At 41.3% G+C, this 16,844-nt stretch overlaps 1 protein-coding gene across 12 annotated transcripts in view; it reads right to left on the bottom strand.

Annotated features, from left to right (window-relative positions):
• Nucleotides 1-1,189: 1,189 nt before the first annotated feature.
• Nucleotides 1,190-16,844, bottom strand: part of TNRC6C (trinucleotide repeat containing adaptor 6C) — a 98,094-nt gene continuing 82,439 nt past the window's right edge. For 9 of the 12 annotated variants that reach the window (XM_041486460.1, XM_041486462.1, XM_041486467.1 and 6 more), the window contains 8 exons: nucleotides 15,472-15,639; nucleotides 14,230-14,421; nucleotides 13,635-13,778; nucleotides 10,788-10,904; nucleotides 8,334-8,528; nucleotides 6,976-7,046; nucleotides 5,567-5,706; nucleotides 1,190-4,382 (listed from right to left, as the gene is read on the bottom strand). In XM_041486460.1, the coding sequence (XP_041342394.1) occupies nucleotides 4,022-4,382; nucleotides 5,567-5,706; nucleotides 6,976-7,046; nucleotides 8,334-8,528; nucleotides 10,788-10,904; nucleotides 13,635-13,778; nucleotides 14,230-14,421; nucleotides 15,472-15,639 (1,388 nt within the window). In that variant the 3' untranslated portion in view covers nucleotides 1,190-4,021. The remainder of the gene's footprint in view (nucleotides 4,383-5,566; nucleotides 5,707-6,975; nucleotides 7,047-8,333; nucleotides 8,529-10,787; nucleotides 10,905-13,634; nucleotides 13,779-14,229; nucleotides 14,422-15,471; nucleotides 15,640-16,844) is intronic. The other 3 variants (XM_041486465.1, XM_041486468.1, XM_041486469.1) reach the window with 1 other exon arrangement.

The following is a 16,844-nucleotide window of genomic DNA, read 5'->3' as shown; positions in this document are numbered from 1 at the left end:
GGAAGAACAAAACGTTTGACTCCATAAGGGACCTCAATGTCTCGGCAACAAAGCCCAGAGACACCAAAACTGAAAGCCCTCCTTGCCAAGGACAAAATGCCCAAGGCAGGAAAGAATCAGAGAAGGAAAAGGCAACTCTTTTTTAAGTTTCATTATAAACACCTGGAAGAGGAAAAAAAAAAAAAAAAAAGAAAAAAAAAAAGGGGGGGGGGGGGGAAGCAGCTTCCAGTAAAAAAGAGCTGTGTGATTTTGGGGCCAGATCAATCCAATTGGCAGAACAGGCTCCAGACTGGGAGATTTTGCTGCTTCCATAACAGAAATTACCCCCTAAGCTGGATTTGAGTATTTTAACTGTATCATCTCTTCCAGCACAACTCAGACCCAACTGCCCACTGGGTCCTTCCTGGGAATTTGGCTCAGGGACAATCCCAGTGACAGTGTGGGTGGGTGGTGCTCCAGGGCTGGAAGAACTCTCAACAACCCAGCTGTCCATGCCAGATTCTCCTTCCCCAGTGGATGGGGGGAATGAGCTCCTCTGGCCAGACTCACACCCCTGAGACCCGGGCCAGCCCTGCTCAGCATCACCCCACACCAGTGGCCCCAGTGCTGGGGGCTCAGGGATTGGTTTGGGGGAGGCAGGAAAAGCCTGGGAATGGGGCAGGGCTGGGGTCTCTCCATGGACCCCCAGCCCTGCACCTCCTCAGGTTGGCATCTCTGGGGTAAAAGAACCTTCAAGTGGTGAACATCCTCTGACACTCAAACCCTGCAAGGCCAAACGTGAAAACATTTTGTTTTTCCTCTTTTTAGGGGCTATTGCTCACCTCAGGAAGATCAGATCTCTAAACTGGCAACTGGGGACATCCAGGGCCTGAAAGTGGGGGAGCCCAGCCTGGCTGGAGGGGGGAACAAACTCAGCTACTGTGTTACTGGAGACATGGAAAAATGAGAAAAAACAGAATCTGAAGGCAAAAATGGGTTCTGCTGCTCCTGGATGAGACGTGCAAAGCGTTGATGGAAAAGCTGATGAGTGTCACCAGCAGAGAGCACAGGGGTGACCACAACAGGAGGGGTCTGCCTGTCTGTACACGGAATTCTCATTCAAAATTAAACTCCTTCCATGAAATACCTTCACAGATTTAACAATATATATATATCTAGTATCCCCTGCATAAAAGAAAAGTACACATTATTTCAACAGCCAAGAAAAAACTGCAATTTATTAAGTTTCAAAGAATCTTCGTACTCTTGAAAGCAACTTTCGGTGCATGTTCTTTTAACAATCACATTCTATGAGGAGAATAAACATTAAAAGCCACAATTGTTGGTTTTCTTTTTAATCTCAGAGTTACAGACATCTTTAATTCAAAAGGAAAGGCAAAAAAAAAAAAAAAAAGCCCCTAAAAACAAAACCCACCCATTCCCACCCCAACCCCTCCAACAGAAATTTTCATTCCCAATTTGAAAATATCAGGAGTTTTTCTACAACTCAATGCTAAACTTCAGCATGGAAAATTGTATGTAAACACGCACATACACACATACATATTTTATATAAGTGTGTGTGTGTATATATATGTATATATAAAATATATATGTAGGAGGCGTGTAATGGCAATGAGATGCAATTACTCTGAGGAAAGGTTATTCAGCTAAATACACTACTAAAACTTGAGGAAAAAAAAAACAAAACAAAACAAGTCTTGAACCCAGTTTGTGCATAGTTCATGATCCTCTATAAAACCAGCTTTTGTTAATTTGCAATCTTGCAGGACCCTTTAAATCTGATAAAACCATTAAAAAGCTAATCTTCCAAAAAAAAAAAAAATGTAATGCACAAGTTTCCTGATCCAAGCAGGCAGGGAGCACAATGTTCATATAATTTTTAAAACATACTTGAAGTGTATGTTATTCCATTGTCTTTCTTCCTTTCAAAACAATCAAAAACATTGATCTTTTTTTTAAACATAAAGCGATTTTTTAATATATAAAGCACTCTTCAAACATCTATTTCTTTTGAGTCCATTATTTGGTAAATATGTAACTGCTACACATTAGATTAGGTATTTTTCTTCTTTCTTACTGTCTTTTTTTTTTTATTTTATTTTGTTTTTTAATAATATCTTCAGTGCTAGGAGTTGGGTTTTAAAAATACATGAAATGGTGTGGAGTTGCTCCTCGGGAAACCCGGCTTTCCTGAGACATCTTCCACCATGTGCAAGATAGTGATCACAAAGTTTTCGCCACTTTGACGAAGAGGAGGAAAACAACAACAAAAATAGTACACAGCAATGGCCAAAGAAAAGGATAATACAACAACACTGTTCAATCCCAGAGCTCTGAAGTAGCATATCTTCATTCTGAAAATAGTTTTCTTTACGATGGAAGTCTTTTTTTTTTTTGTTTGTTTTGTTTTTTCTCTTTTTTTTTTTTTTTTTTTTTAAATTCCTTTTTTTATAAAAAAGTTTGAAGGAGAAAAAAAGGTCTGTAAACAGGTGGGAGCCAAAACTCCTGGCTCCTCCAAAAGCAGTCAAAACTTATGTCCAAGTGCTTGTTTCTGTTCCTGCTTGCAAGGGAACTATCAACTCTTTACAATTATCTATGGCCACAGTTCAACAAGAGTATTTTTTTTTTTTAAACTTTATATTCCGAATGGAAAAATGGTGCAATACTCCGGTAATAATTTTCTTGCATTAGTCCACAATAAAAAGCCGCTAAAGGTAGATATACATATTATTCTCCAGAGATACACACTGTAATTTTAAAATGCAATAAGAGTCCTTGAGTAAACATTTACACGTGAATTGTCGCCGGCCCCTTCTATCAGTTTCTTTCCTTTTTTTTTTTCTTTTTCCTTTTTTTTTTTTTTCTTTTTTTGTTTTTTTGTGTGTTTTTACCATTACAGGATTAGCTACAAGAAGGGCTGCGGACACTCAGTGCAAAGTTAGAAGCTAATAACAATTAAACATTTGACCAATGAGCAAATAAAAAGCATATACTGAACCAAAGGAAAAAACTTCACACGTTGAGTTAAACCACACGTGGGCACACGCACACACAGGCACACACACACACACACTCACATCTGTCCCAACAAAAACATAGAGTCTGAACTTTTAAAAAACAAAATTCTTAGAGCCTGTTTTTTGTGTACTGATGCTGACCTGGAAGTGTAATAATTCAACTCAGAAAGTGTTCACATTTTGTTATTGGCCTGCTGGATTCAAGTATTTGCATGTTGATATGGTTTGTTGCTTTTTTTTTTTTAAGTATTTTTTTTTTTTGTTGATTTTTTTTATTCTTTTTTTTTTAACTTTTTCTATTTTTTGGGATTAAAAAAAATGACATGAAAAAGTAATGAAACAAGGGTAATGTGCATAGGCAGATCCATGGGAGTAGTGGACACAGAGATACCCCAACCCTGCCCTCCCTCCCCCACTCTCAACCTGTACAGTCCAGAGTTGCCACTCGGAATCGTCACTTTTCTGTACCAATGGTAAAATATCACACTTCACCCTTTCTGATTATTGGGTCCGCCTCTGTAATGTGCATAATAGTCACAGGCTCATTTAAATAGGCTTTCATTTCCCCTTCCCACCCCCCCCAGTTGATAAAATAACCCTTTCCAGCCCAAATTCTGAAAAGTGCCCTTCATGATAGACCTATTCTAAGCAGCTTTTATACTTGGTTTTGAAAAATCACCATACAAACATAAAAAGACGACATAAAACAAAAACAAAAAAAAGCCATGAAAAAAGTAAAACCTGTCATTAGCATGTGACACTGACCAAAGGAGCCCATACTGTTTCAGGAACAGTTCACAAGGACTTCTGCAGTTTCAGATTCAATATTGGACAGAGGTACTAAGGAGGGCTGCCAGTCTCATGGGTTAAAGCTGGATTCTTCATCAAGCCCGGGACTGGAAAGGGTTACCATTTTATTCATTTTTTTTTAATTTTTTTTTTTTTTTTTTTAATTCTCTGTTATCCTTTAGTGCTGATGATTGTTACTTCCACCGTGTCTCCTAGATGGACTCCCCGCTGAGCAGATCCCCCGGCAGGAGGGTGTTGAGGGGCGTGGGGCTCCCGATGACTCTGCCGTCGTCGGCGCTGGGGGGTCCCCAAAGGCTGCTGGAGTACTGGGGGACCCCTCCCCACAGCAGGTCGCTGCTGCCCTTGCCCCCCAGGCACGGGGGGTTCCAGTGGCCGGCGTCGGGGCGCACCAGCCCGTGGGAGCTGCCCGAGGAGCCCAGGCGGCCGGGCGTGGATCCAGTGTTGGACTGCCAGCTGGAGGTGGGCGGCAGCGCCTGCCCCTGCGCCAGGAAACGGTTCACTTCTTCCTCGCCAGCAAACTCCGCCAGGATGGTGGTGTTGCCCAGGACACACCTGAGATGTGGGGGGTAAAGGGTGTTTTCTGTCAGGAATGGATGGATGGCTGAGGGAATTGGGATTGGTCAGCCTGATCTGACTGCCTGAAGGAGCTCCAGGGAACACGGACAGACTATGGACAAAGGGGAATGGCTTCAGCCTGACACAGAGCAGGGTTGGATGGGCTATGAGGAACATATTCTTCCCTGTGAGGGTGGGCAGGCCCTGGCACAGGTGTCCAGAGAAGCTGCCCCTGGATCACTGGAAGGTCCAAGGCCAGGCTGGATGGGGCTTGGAGCAGCCTGGGACAGTGAAGGTGTCCCTGCCATGGCAGGGGTGGCACTGGGTGAGCTCTAACATCCCTCCCACCCCAAGCAACTCTGTGACAGGGATCCACCTCCCCCCAAGCTGAAATTAAGGTGAAAATTTCCACCACGTCCACTCTGAGCAACTCCTGTCTCTTCAACCCAGCCTGCTCTGTCCTATTTTCTATCCACCTTTCTATACCCACAAACACCAAAATCCACAAAGGTGGAGACCACCCCATCTAACTGACACATCCTGGAGCCTCAATCCTCTTCAGGAACAAGGACAGAAGCTCTCCAGCCACATGATGCTCCCACTGCCTCAGTACTTTCATTATGCTTTCATTATGTTGATAAAGAGAATTGCTTTCCAACTCTAAATACCCAAGTAATTCTCCTGAAACATCACTCTCTGTATTCTTCATCCTGCCTAATGGCACTGATTTTACCTCTTGTGCCCTTATGCCAATTAGTCCCACTGATTTTAAAACTCCTAAAAAGCAGATTTTGTTGTCTTACACTTCTCTCATAACTCCTTTAAAAAAAGGTGACCACCATGAACATATTGCTTATTCAGCATTTTTTTACCCTCTCTGTTTCTTTCCAAAGCTAAAACCTTGTCCTGTGCTCTCCTTGAGCTTCCTTTGGAATCCTTATCACATCCTACAATTTCTTTGTGGCCTTACAGGTGACAAGTCCTAACTGAGGATTTTATTTATGCTGAATAAAGTTTTCTAACACCCTCTTATTCAGCATCCACCCCCAATTAACTTTTTCCTCTCTCATTAGGTAACATTAAAAATGAAGTTGAAGCAACTAGTGATCGGTTACGCCTAAGAAAATCTTTCCCGAGCTGGAACCGGCTTTGTACAAAAGAAAGAGGGAGCAGGAACGTACATGTGCAGAGACTTCTGGGCCTTGGCTGCCTCCTCCTTGGAGCTGTATCGGACCACAGCGTTGCCTTGGGTCAGGTTCAGGTGGAATGTGATGAGAGGGCCGTGCTGCAGGCACAGCGTGCGCAGCGTGGAGCCATCGATCTGCCAGGGCCAAGGGCAAACCAGTTACTGCTGCTTCCTTTTTGTTTCTCTCAGGGTTGGATTGAAGGGCTTGAGATGGGTGTTTTGTGTTTAGGCTTGGGTGTTTGTTGTTTTTTATCCATATTGTAAGTTGTGAGTTCTATGGTATTTTATTAATAAGTGACGAAATGGTTAATTATTTTTCTATATAAGGTTTTTAAAGGTTAAATTATCTCGTTAAGAAATGATATTTAAATTATTTTTACTTTTAACTCAATAACTAATCCTTCGAAGTCCACAATGAGGACTTTTCTGTCTAATTACAAAATATTTCCCAAATCCATGGAGAAGAAGGTGAAGAAGAAGGATTAGTTATTATCCTAAAACTTCTATTTTGTTTTCTATATATTGCTATATTTTAAAACTTTTACGTTTTTTGTCCTGTGATATTACACACTTCTAATTAAACTACACACCCATAATCCCAGTGCTATTAATTAATTTTGGAGGCTTTTTTTATGACCTCAGGTCAAATATAGTATTTTCTTGCGGGTTTCTGCCTTTTAGTACAGAAAGTTTAAGATTCTTAGCATCCAGGGTTCCAACAGGTTACCTGTGGTATTGTCATCTTATCTTAAATGCTTCATTAACAAATGCTTAAAAGCTAAAGAGTGAGTACAAGTGAAAGGAAAGTACTTAATTACACACTTATTGCTCTCTTCATTGAGGGAGATATCCTGTGTTTTTAAGAATTTCCTACAGTCCAGAGCATGAATTTTCTCAATTTAGGTTATACAAATTATATTTATCATTAGACGTCCACAGAAATCCAGAAATACGTTAAAGGGAAAACACACTTCATAAATGTAATTAAATTTTCCCAAAGCTTAATTTGGATGTCTGCATCCAAGGCTCTGTGACTTATGTTCTGCCTTTGGAATGACACCGTGAAGGACAAGTAGAGGATGTGACAGACATATGAGAAGAACCCAAAAAAACCCATAGGAAAATCAGATTTTACATCTCTGTCTGTGCTTTACAACATCATTCACCTCCAAACTTGAAATGGTGCCCACTGAATGACTAATTACAGGCTTGAAAGTTCATACTTGATTTGACAGCACTTTGAACACTTAACAAATTCCCTGCAGAAGACAGATACTTGTAATAAATGCAGAATAATTATTCTTCTTTCAAATGAATCAAATGGCCAGGGCTGCTAAGTGTTGTTCTCATCATCTCTTAAATTCAAGTGTTTTTTCCTGGGCAGTTTTGTACAATTGCAGTTACCTGGGGGGTGAGGTTCCGAAGAACCAGCCAGCTGCTTGTTCTCCCTGAGCTGTCAGTACTCCATGCAGAACCTGCAACACAAATTCCACAACAAAACATTTGAGCACAGTCTCTGGAGAGCACCTTACAGGCAGATTTATCTGGAATCACAACACACTAACAAGCCTCAGTGCTGCTGAAAACAAATCCTACAGCATTTTCCTCACATCTTGATTTACTGCCTCCCTTGGAAGGAAAGGTTGCAGAATGAAAAGCTGCTCTTGTTACATTTCTAAGATCTGTGGCATTTTTCATACTCCCACAGTAACTATTAGGGAGCTAACAGATGCAGGCATGGCACAGCCACATACTGGATTCTCAGGATGCATTAGAATTAATCTGGAAGACACATTTTAAAAGCAGTTCTGATGTCCAAGCTCAGATTGCTGCCTGCTAATAAAGATTTTTATAGCACTGCAGCACTCTGCTCTCTTGCCAATGACAGATTAATGTGCATGACTTATTCAAAACAGGTATTTCTGCACTGACAATGTTCTGATTGAAGATACAAGGACATAACAAAAAACCCTGCCCTTAACAACCTCAGCCTGGTGCTTTACAGCTTGGTGCTTTGCAGGAAGAAGCTGTACAAGCTTGATATTTAGGAGTGGCATTTGAGAGTCACAGTGCATCCTGTGGGTGCTCCAGAGAGAATCCTGGGAGCAGCTTTATCTGCTCTTCCAGGTGGGGGTTTGGTGAAGGAACATTCAAAATGAATGCCAGGAAGAGGGAAGAACATTTAATTCTCAACTTAGTGTAAGCAGATTATTAAACCAGCTTTATAAAATAAATACATATATACATCTATGTTTATATTGATAGAGGTATCTAAATACAGATAGATATATTTAGCCAGATCCATGGCTTCTCCTATTTGTATTAAACCAAACAAAGGCATATAAAAGAAGGAGCCAGCATGAAAAAATTCAGCCATTCCCTGAGGGCCCTGTAATGCCATCAGGTCCTAAATGCTTCACATCCATGTGTTCCATATTAAATTCCACGGGCTCCTCTTGAAGTCTTAGATCACACCACAGAACAGGACACATGTTTGAAAGACATTTTTAGAAATCAAGGAACTGGGGGAAAAAAATCCTAGTTGGGAGTTAAAGAAATTGGGCAATTCCTATGTAAAATCACTACCATGACCAGCTGAAAGATGCTTCATTTACAACTTATTCGAAGTGAAATAATGAGACAGGAGATGCATCCCCAGCACAGAACATCCAGCTGTGTTAAAGCTCTGGTTTCTGGAGCCTCACAGGCAGAGGAGAAGCAAACAATGCTGAAAAGAAGGCAGAAAAGAGAGCTGTGAGTACCAGAGGAGTAAGAGCTGGTCCAGCCCAGGGGACTGGCACCCCACGTGGAGGATGGCTTGGTGTTGGTTAAGCCTGGAGGAGGTCTGGTTGGAGCTGTAGTGTTTCTGGGTACCTTCCAGAGTTCGTGGGACAGAGAGGCTTGGGTGTGAGAGATTGGGCCAGAGGACCACGTGGACTTGATGTCTGACAGTTTACCTGCAAGAGAAAAACAGTACATTTGGGTGTTCTTCACTAATGGGCATCGTGGGCTACATGCTCCCAGCTTCTCAGGAGGAAAAGAACATCTGTCTGCAGCATCCAGTGCTATACATCCTACATTAAATATATTGGAATAATCCTATATTTGAACCTGCTTAAACCACTGTTCACAATTTTCAGTACTGTTGTGTTTATTGAACCTCACATTACCTGCTACATACAGAAAAGTTCCCTTTTCAAAATCTATTGTTTTGTTTTCTTGTAAAAGATGATACATGGAAAGAAGTCCAGAAAATGGACATAGGTATTTGAAATCTGATTTCATCAAAATTATAATGAAACACTTCAAGACTGTCTCTCTCAAAGGTTTAACAGGACTTAAACACTTTTTCTTGCACAACTCATTTTACCTAATATAAAGAATTCAGTATATCCATATGTTCTTCTGATGCATTATTAAAATTCTAAAGATCAAAGACCAACAAAAACTTTTTTTCTGAACATTTGAAGTAACCTATACTATTTTTTCCAAGTATCTTTGAGAGAAACTAAGTCTTCAGAAGATCAGACCATACCACAATCCTTCAGCCTTTATAACTTTCTGCTGTTGCTTGTTCTTTCCCTGATCAGTTTTCAAACTCTTACTGCTGTAACTGCCAATTCAAAGTTTTATAAAATAACACAAACCCAAGAACAGCAGACACATTACAGCATTCAGAGGGGCAGACTGGATTGATTTAAATAATGGATAAGAAAACAAATCTTTATTCACCTTTAGCCTTTCCACCTGATACCAACATGTGCTGTGCAATCAGAGCCCAATTTCCCTGCCACAGCCCAGTCCTGCTGTTCCCAGCACTGGCAGCACATGGAGGGCTGGAATGGACTGAAAGGGACACAATCCTGCATCTTCTGCCCCAGCAAATGATGCTGTGACTGTTTTAATGCTTATTGCAGAGAATAAGAAAATATTTGATCTGATAAAGTCCAAGATGTAAAGAGCTTGTGAATTTTTATAAAACTAGAAGTGGCAGATTTAAGTTTCAGTGCTTTAAGACTTCAGGCAGGCACTGAGTAATTTTATGAGTCCCAAAGCCAAATTTACCAGTTGCAAAATCCCAGACTCAGTTACATGCACACACATTCCTCAAATTGCCTCCATTTATCTAAATCGTTTAACTCAATTATTTCATATTGAATCATAACAATTTAAGTGAAAGGGCAACCACTCTCCCATCTTCTGGCAAATTGTAGCAACAAAAACATTTTGACAATGACAATGAGGACATTAATGAGTGTAAAATGGGGAGAGGAGAGGAGGAAGTCTTGAGTTTGAGAGCTCAGAGCAGCCCAGCCAGTGATGGGGCACCCAAGACAGGCACAGCACCAGAGGCCAGGTGTTGCTATGTCACTGCTTCTCAAGGGGTAACACAAACATTAGATGACACTGCAAAAACAACAAAAAAAAGGCAGCAAAAAAAGCAAAAATGTATGGCAAATAAAGAAAAGCAAGCCACTCCTTTCTTTTCCTTTCACTGGAGGAAAACATCCCAAACAAGTCCTTTTTGTTTTGCATTCTGCAGCCTGATCCAGAGGCTGCACCCTCAGAGAAGTGGGGTGGATTTCAGTGGATCAGCATTTTCTTTTCCCATCCATCTATATAGCCCAACACAATTTTAGAATGGCACAAACTGCATATTTGGATAGCCAGTTTGCGTGCAAAATTTTTATGTTTTGCAAAAAGAAGCTCCAGAATTTAGAGCTCAGTAAAGAAAATGTGGTAATTATTTAGCTCAGCCATACAGGGGAGCATCAGGCTTTGGCTTGACTATTAAAAGACATTGAAAAGCCCCAAACCCAACCCCCCAGAGCCATGCAAAAAGCACCCCTTGGAGGCACTACTGAAGCTTTTTCTGAGCTGAAGGTGTTTCACTTTTAACAGTGAGTACTTTCACACAAATTTCACATCAGCTCTTCCTGGAAGGGTCTATTCCTGCTGAGGCCCTGGGCAGCGTTCCTCCCCCCAAAGATCTCGATGCCAGAGTGACACCAAGTGGAATAAATCCATTTTTCCTCAGCACAATCCCAGGCTCACCATCCACCACTCCCCACCGCAGAGCTGCCAGGAGAGCTGCCACCTAGCACAGGGCTCCAAACACACTTCTGCCTGGGGCAGCACTCCTGCAAGCACTGGCAGAGCACTCCCTAGGGCCTTTTCCTGGGAATGCAGAAGCTGTGGAAGCAGAAAGGCCGTACCTGCAATGCTAGGTGCAGATGCAATGCTGCTGAAAGAGCTACTGTAGCCGGAGGCACTAAGCGGCCAGGCACTCGATGAAGGCAGCGTGGCATTCTGAGATGATGTTGGGGATGACCCTGCAGAACCAGCAGAGAAGCAACTAAGAAAGATGGGCATAATGATGTTTGGTGTGACATAAGCAAATCTGTTATGTGCAAATACAAACCATGCAAGGCATTCTCCTTAATTAGCCTGGTCTCTGAAGTCTAGGAATGAAATGTTGCTGGAAGCGTGATAAAGTGAGGCAGAAGTCTTTAGGGGGAAAGAGAAGGAAGCTGGCACAGGAACAATTCTAGTGCAGAAGGTAAATTCTGCATTTCCTTTAAGATACATGACTCAGAAAGTCAGTGTTAAAGTGTTTAGTCTCACAGGAACAGGCTTCATTTATAAATGTCCTCTGCCAGCTGACTTAGGCAATGGCAACTGTAGATGAGCAGAGATGTGTATGATAAACTAACCTCTTACCACGGGTGATCTGTCCTAAATTATTCAAGGTAAACACTTCCCCTACATCCTAATGCCCACAAGTATCTTTAAATTTTTGCAGACTTTCAGTAAAAGCAAAGATATATTTCAGCAATTTCTTCTCAAACTGATAATATAAATGAAATAGCACAAAACCACCTCAGTAAATCATTTACAATCTGAGCATCTATCTAAGCACACATACAATCTCCTTACTGGCAGCAAATGAAAGAAACTGAACACAAAATCAAAAATCTTCATTGCAAAGATCAGGAGAGCTGGAAGTATTCTCTCTAGCCACCAACAAAATCAAGTGTGTATCCTGGGTGACTTATCATTCCTGACACACAGAGATGGGCTGTGATACTGAAACATCTTTAACTGACTAATAAAAATAGGTGAGCTGTGTAGCAAAGAGCACTGTGTTGGGGTAGAAGGGAGAAAGCAAAAAGACAATCTCATCCCTCACAGCTCAATAAAAACACAGGCTTTGTTTTCAACTGGAACAGCAACCAACCAAACTTCACCTTAACCAGACTCCCTGTGCTCCAAGGGACACTGACACAGACATCAGTTTAATGCAACAGAACTCTATCAGGCTCTGTCTGGAAATAATCTATTCCCCAGGCTATGGAATTATATATAACTATGGAATTATAGCAGATTCAAAGGCCCACAGAGCTGAAAATGGTCCTGAGTCCTCGTGGCTACAACTCTTAGCTCACAGAAGCTGACCCTCCAAAGCTTCATTAGCAAACAGGGCAAAGCAAAAATGGACCCAAAAGCTTAAGTTTGACCTGATTTTAAGTGCACAGGGCAAGGACAGCACACCTCACAGCGTGACCCTTTACCTGGGGAGCAGCTCTGTCTGTCAGCACAAGCTCTGTGCTTCAGGCTGCAGTTATACAAGCATAGAGGAACAGATTCTGCAACTACAGTTTTTATTAAAATTCTATTATTACCAAGCTAAAAAGCTAATGAGGAAAAGAAGCACACACAGACCCCCACAGGCACTGCTTTTCAGAAGGTCTGACCTCTTGAGGGCCTGTTTACTTCTGCTAAGACCATCTCTGCTGACCTTTCTAAGGAGAGGAGTTATTTCTTCATTCCCCAGGCAGATTATGCACCAACAGAGCTCATGCTCCTTCTCTACAGCAGCAAGACCTGTAGTGGATATCATCTGATTTTACAGGTAGAGCTCTGTAGCTTTAGGCTTCTGGCCTGAGGAGTATTTCTTGGGTGCACTCTATTTGAAGTGTCACTGAATTAAACATGTTACAGCTTTTCTTTTTATAACTTCAAACCTGCCCGTCCCCTTGGAAGCACTTTGGAGTCATTCAAGCTAATTCAACCTTACTCATTACCCAAATACTTCATGTTTCAGCTGAAAGGAAGGCTGCTTCTTGCTAAGAGACAACCAAAATCACTGCAGGCAATCAACACTCTGCATTCCTTTCCCTCACGTTTCACATCCCTTACCTGAGGTAACAATCCCAGAGCTGGACCCCCACTTCAAGAAGGTCACAATCTGTGCTGCTATCACAGATGTAACTGTTAAAACAAACCCCACATTTTTACTCCTGACAGGTCCTTCTGAACAGCCTGGTTATATTATTCCTGTGCCAATTGCAGTGCTCTGACAGAGTGCAGATAACTTTGCTATTTTGGCACTCAGATCACAATTAACCAAGCCACCTTTCCCTTGATCAACTTCCAGCACATGTAGCTAATAAGTAGCACAGTCCCAATGCGTTCTTGTTTTATAGAATTCCCTTTTTATTCTGAAGTAAGCACTGCCAAGACAAAAGGAAAGGAAATAGCACTGGGAAATACTAGTTTACTAGTCAATTCCCAATTTTTTTTCTTTTATGGTTTTGGAGATAAACCAGTTCTAATTTATTTTGCTTATTGATCCTCTAACAAAGCTACAGTTAATTAGTGTAGCAGAAGCCTGCTGTCTCAGCAACAACTGTGGAACTTTGTATTGAGTCTTTGAGAATTTCACAAAATATGGAGGAGGGTGGGCAGTGTGGAGAGCAAAATATTGTTCAAAACCTTGTGACACAGGTCAGAAAAACTTCCAGTGACCACAGAAGTTTAAATTACATCTCACAGCCTTTTCCAATATAAAAGTATTTACGTTCCCATGGAAAACAAGAAATTTCTTAATCCCTTCTTTTAAAACAATTATTTCTGGATATTCAGTGACAGTTCTGAGCAGAAGCATTATTACATTAGGAGCACATGCAAAAAATATGTTATATCTGTAACAAATGAGGTCAACCCTTTTTTGGAAGGGAAAATAAATTATGCAGAGAGGTGGAAGCAGTTTGTGTGCTTACCTCCACTCTTGAGCAGATAGCGATTCACATCCTGTATCGTGGTGTTTATGGTAGGCCCAGTTGGAACACTGCCAGGAGTAACATCGGGGTCATTTTCAGGATCAATATTCTGCAGTCCTTTCCATGGCACTCCTGGGTGAAACTCTGTTTCCAACACAATAAAAAGGGAAGTGTGTGAAGTCGTGATTCTCCACAGCTCCTGAGCATCAGGAGGACTCAAGAAAGTGTGTCCCTCAAACACACTCAAGAATGTGTTTGAGGGACACCAGCCCAACAGCAAGGCTTTGTGTCACTACAGGACATGAAATAACACGATGTGGACACGCATCTCCCAAGGCAAAAAGGGCACTTTTCATTTCTGACTCCAACATTTATAGATTTCCAGAAGTGACAGTGGACTGGAGGGTGACAGTGCCACCTCTCCAATGACACTGGACAAACCAGCAGTCTGTCAAATTTCTCTTCCTCCATAAAAGAATGTAAACCAGTAAGTTATTTAAAGAAAGTGTGTGAGAAAGTTTGTGACAAGAATGTAAACATCAGAAGGCTTAGAAAAACTTTAAAAATCAGGGTGACAGGCTTTGGATTGAGTTACCTGGTGGCCAGTTGATGCTGGAGCCATTGGAAATCTTATCACTATCGGATTTGGCACGTGACCAGCTGTGAGGAACAGCTACAGGTGGGCTGGCAGGAGACTCACTGTTCTGCATCAGATCATAGCGGCCGTAGGAGTCATCGAGGGAGGACTTTCCCGGAGGACCAATGCTCAAACCTCCAGGGATAGCACCTGCAAGGAGCCACAGGGGGTTGGGGGTTTGGGATTTCAGCAGGATTTCTTTTGGAATTATTTGCTTTTTTTGCCCTTTCTTTCTGTATTACAAAGGTAAAAAGAAAATTACAATGCAAACACAGTAAGCAAGCTTAATGGCATCTGAGGCCTTAGCAGGGGCTACAGCTGAGAGACACATTGCTGGTACAATCTAGACATTCAAGTTAAAGAACTCTGCATTAAATTCCTGCCAAAAAGAGACTAAGTAATTCAAATCATCACACTGTTGGTAAATAGGAACTTGCTGAGGCAGCATACCAAGGAATATCCCTCATCTCATCCTTCCCCAGGCATTCAGTGCTGACAGGATGGATGATTTGAAATGGCTGTTCTCATGTTTCTACAAACTATCAAACAACAATTTGGCTTCGGCAGTACAGCCACTTGCAGAATAAAAAACTGATGTAAATGAAGTAACTCATGCTGCTCAGAATAAAATCCAGGATATAATAAAGTTAACAGAGCCCCATGTTCTAACAGAATAAATCTGAGACGGGAAATAAAGGAATAACTGGCTCAGGATACTGGAGGCATTAGGGATAAAGGTCACTTCTAGAAAAGGAGGAAGTTTTTACCCTTAACTCTAGGCTGAGTAACTATGTAACCCATCATACACTTTTGTACAGGGAAAGGTTGATGATACTGGAAAAACTGTGGGAGAAAGCCAATGTAAAGTTTTTTTGGATTGAAGGTATGCAGGTCTGGAAGAAGGGGAAGATTGTGGGACTTGTTTTGCCAACACTAAAGGCTTGTTTTACTTGAACTCCCTGTTCTCAGCAACAAAATCCAACACATGAAAAATACATTCCTACACTGCATGCACGGAGTGACAGCTGCAAGCCCTTCATTGCAGAAATCATCTATAAAATCTCACGGGCTCAGAGGTGCTCAGTACCAACCATTTGTGAGCACTTACACAAAAAAAGGAACGCAAGATAAATAATTCCAATTGCACTGTGGCTGGAATCACCAAAAGCCAGGCTGGCAGGGGGTGCCAGGGGACATTACCGTGCTTGCTGGAGTTCTGGTCAAGAGAAGAAGCAGCACTAGACAGATTATCCATTGAGTTGGGGTGTGTCCACTGAGGAAGGCGAGACTGGGACTGAGAAGTGTCCTTCACTGACAAACCACCAGTAATGTCCATGTTATTTACATTCATGTTCGGGTTCAGTCCAGCTGCAGGGGAAAGAGATCCTTAGATATCCATCATACAATGAGGGATTGAAAACCAACATTGATTTTCAGGTATCTGTATGCATGTGTGGCATTTTCAATTCACATTTTCAAGAATTTTTGCTTTTATGGAACACCAACAGAACTCCCATGAATTCAGAAAAAGTTAAAACCTTGCTAAAAAGGGGGGGAAACAAGATGTAGGGATAATGTTTTAAAGCTGTCAGTGATTGTATTGCAGTCTCTTCACTTGTTTTGGAAGAATGCACTGGAATGTTGCATTTAAACCAGTTTGCACCATTCCATGGCTAAGCCAAAATCTTCCTAATGTCTCCCCAGCACCCCCCACCAATGTCTGCCACTTTGTTTTGCTAAAAATCCCCCAAAAAGGAACCAATTAAAGGTCAGACAAACAGCTGCTGTTTTTCATAGCAGGTTCTGCAGTAACTGGTTTCTATTTTGTATACACAGAACAGAATCACTCAGACTGTTATTAAGGGAATAATTTTGAAATGCTTCTGTGACATGAATCTGGGTATTTCTTGATATATAATCCTTAGCAGATCACAGAAAGCTGAGATATCATAAGAACCTCTCAGACTTAGGCCTTTAATTCACAAATTTTTTTTGCCTTCTGATGCTGCCAGCCACAACAGCTCACCACAGCAGTCAGAATTACCTTCTTAACTGCTGCATGGCAGATAAAGCTTGGCAATACTATTGTATTCAGCATAAAGAGAGTCACAAAGAGATTAAATTAATTCCTTTATGTCAGAAAGGAAGTCTGCAGCACACATCAAACAATCACATAGCAAACAGGTCTGAAAGGTTGCTCTGTTCCCTCTGTATCCAGGCCCAATCAATTATTTTGACTTCAATCATATCTGACAGATCTCTGCCTAACCTACCACAAAATGCTGGTGAAGATTTCAGGAACTTCCTAGATAATTTATTCCAGTACTCTACTCTGCTTAAGTGATTCTTAATGTCTAACTAGATCTTCTTTTATGCAACTAAAGTTTATTACCTCTTGCATTAGGATATGCAAGAAAATGTCTTCCTAGATCTCCTTTATGTTTTTGAAGATTCTTGCATGTCTCTTACATCTTCTCTTTAGACTACTGAGCAGAGTATTTAATATTAAATATTGTTTATTAAATAAACAATATTGTTTATTAAATATTGTTTATTTAATAAACAAACAAATA

The sequence above is a fragment of the Pyrgilauda ruficollis genome, unplaced genomic scaffold (assembly GCF_017590135.1).
Source record: "Pyrgilauda ruficollis isolate IOZ18807 unplaced genomic scaffold, ASM1759013v1 scaffold77, whole genome shotgun sequence".
Taxonomy (NCBI): Eukaryota; Metazoa; Chordata; class Aves; order Passeriformes; family Passeridae; genus Pyrgilauda; species Pyrgilauda ruficollis.
The sequence above is the reverse complement of the archived record's forward strand: the minus strand, read 5'-3'. Positions and strand labels throughout refer to the sequence as shown.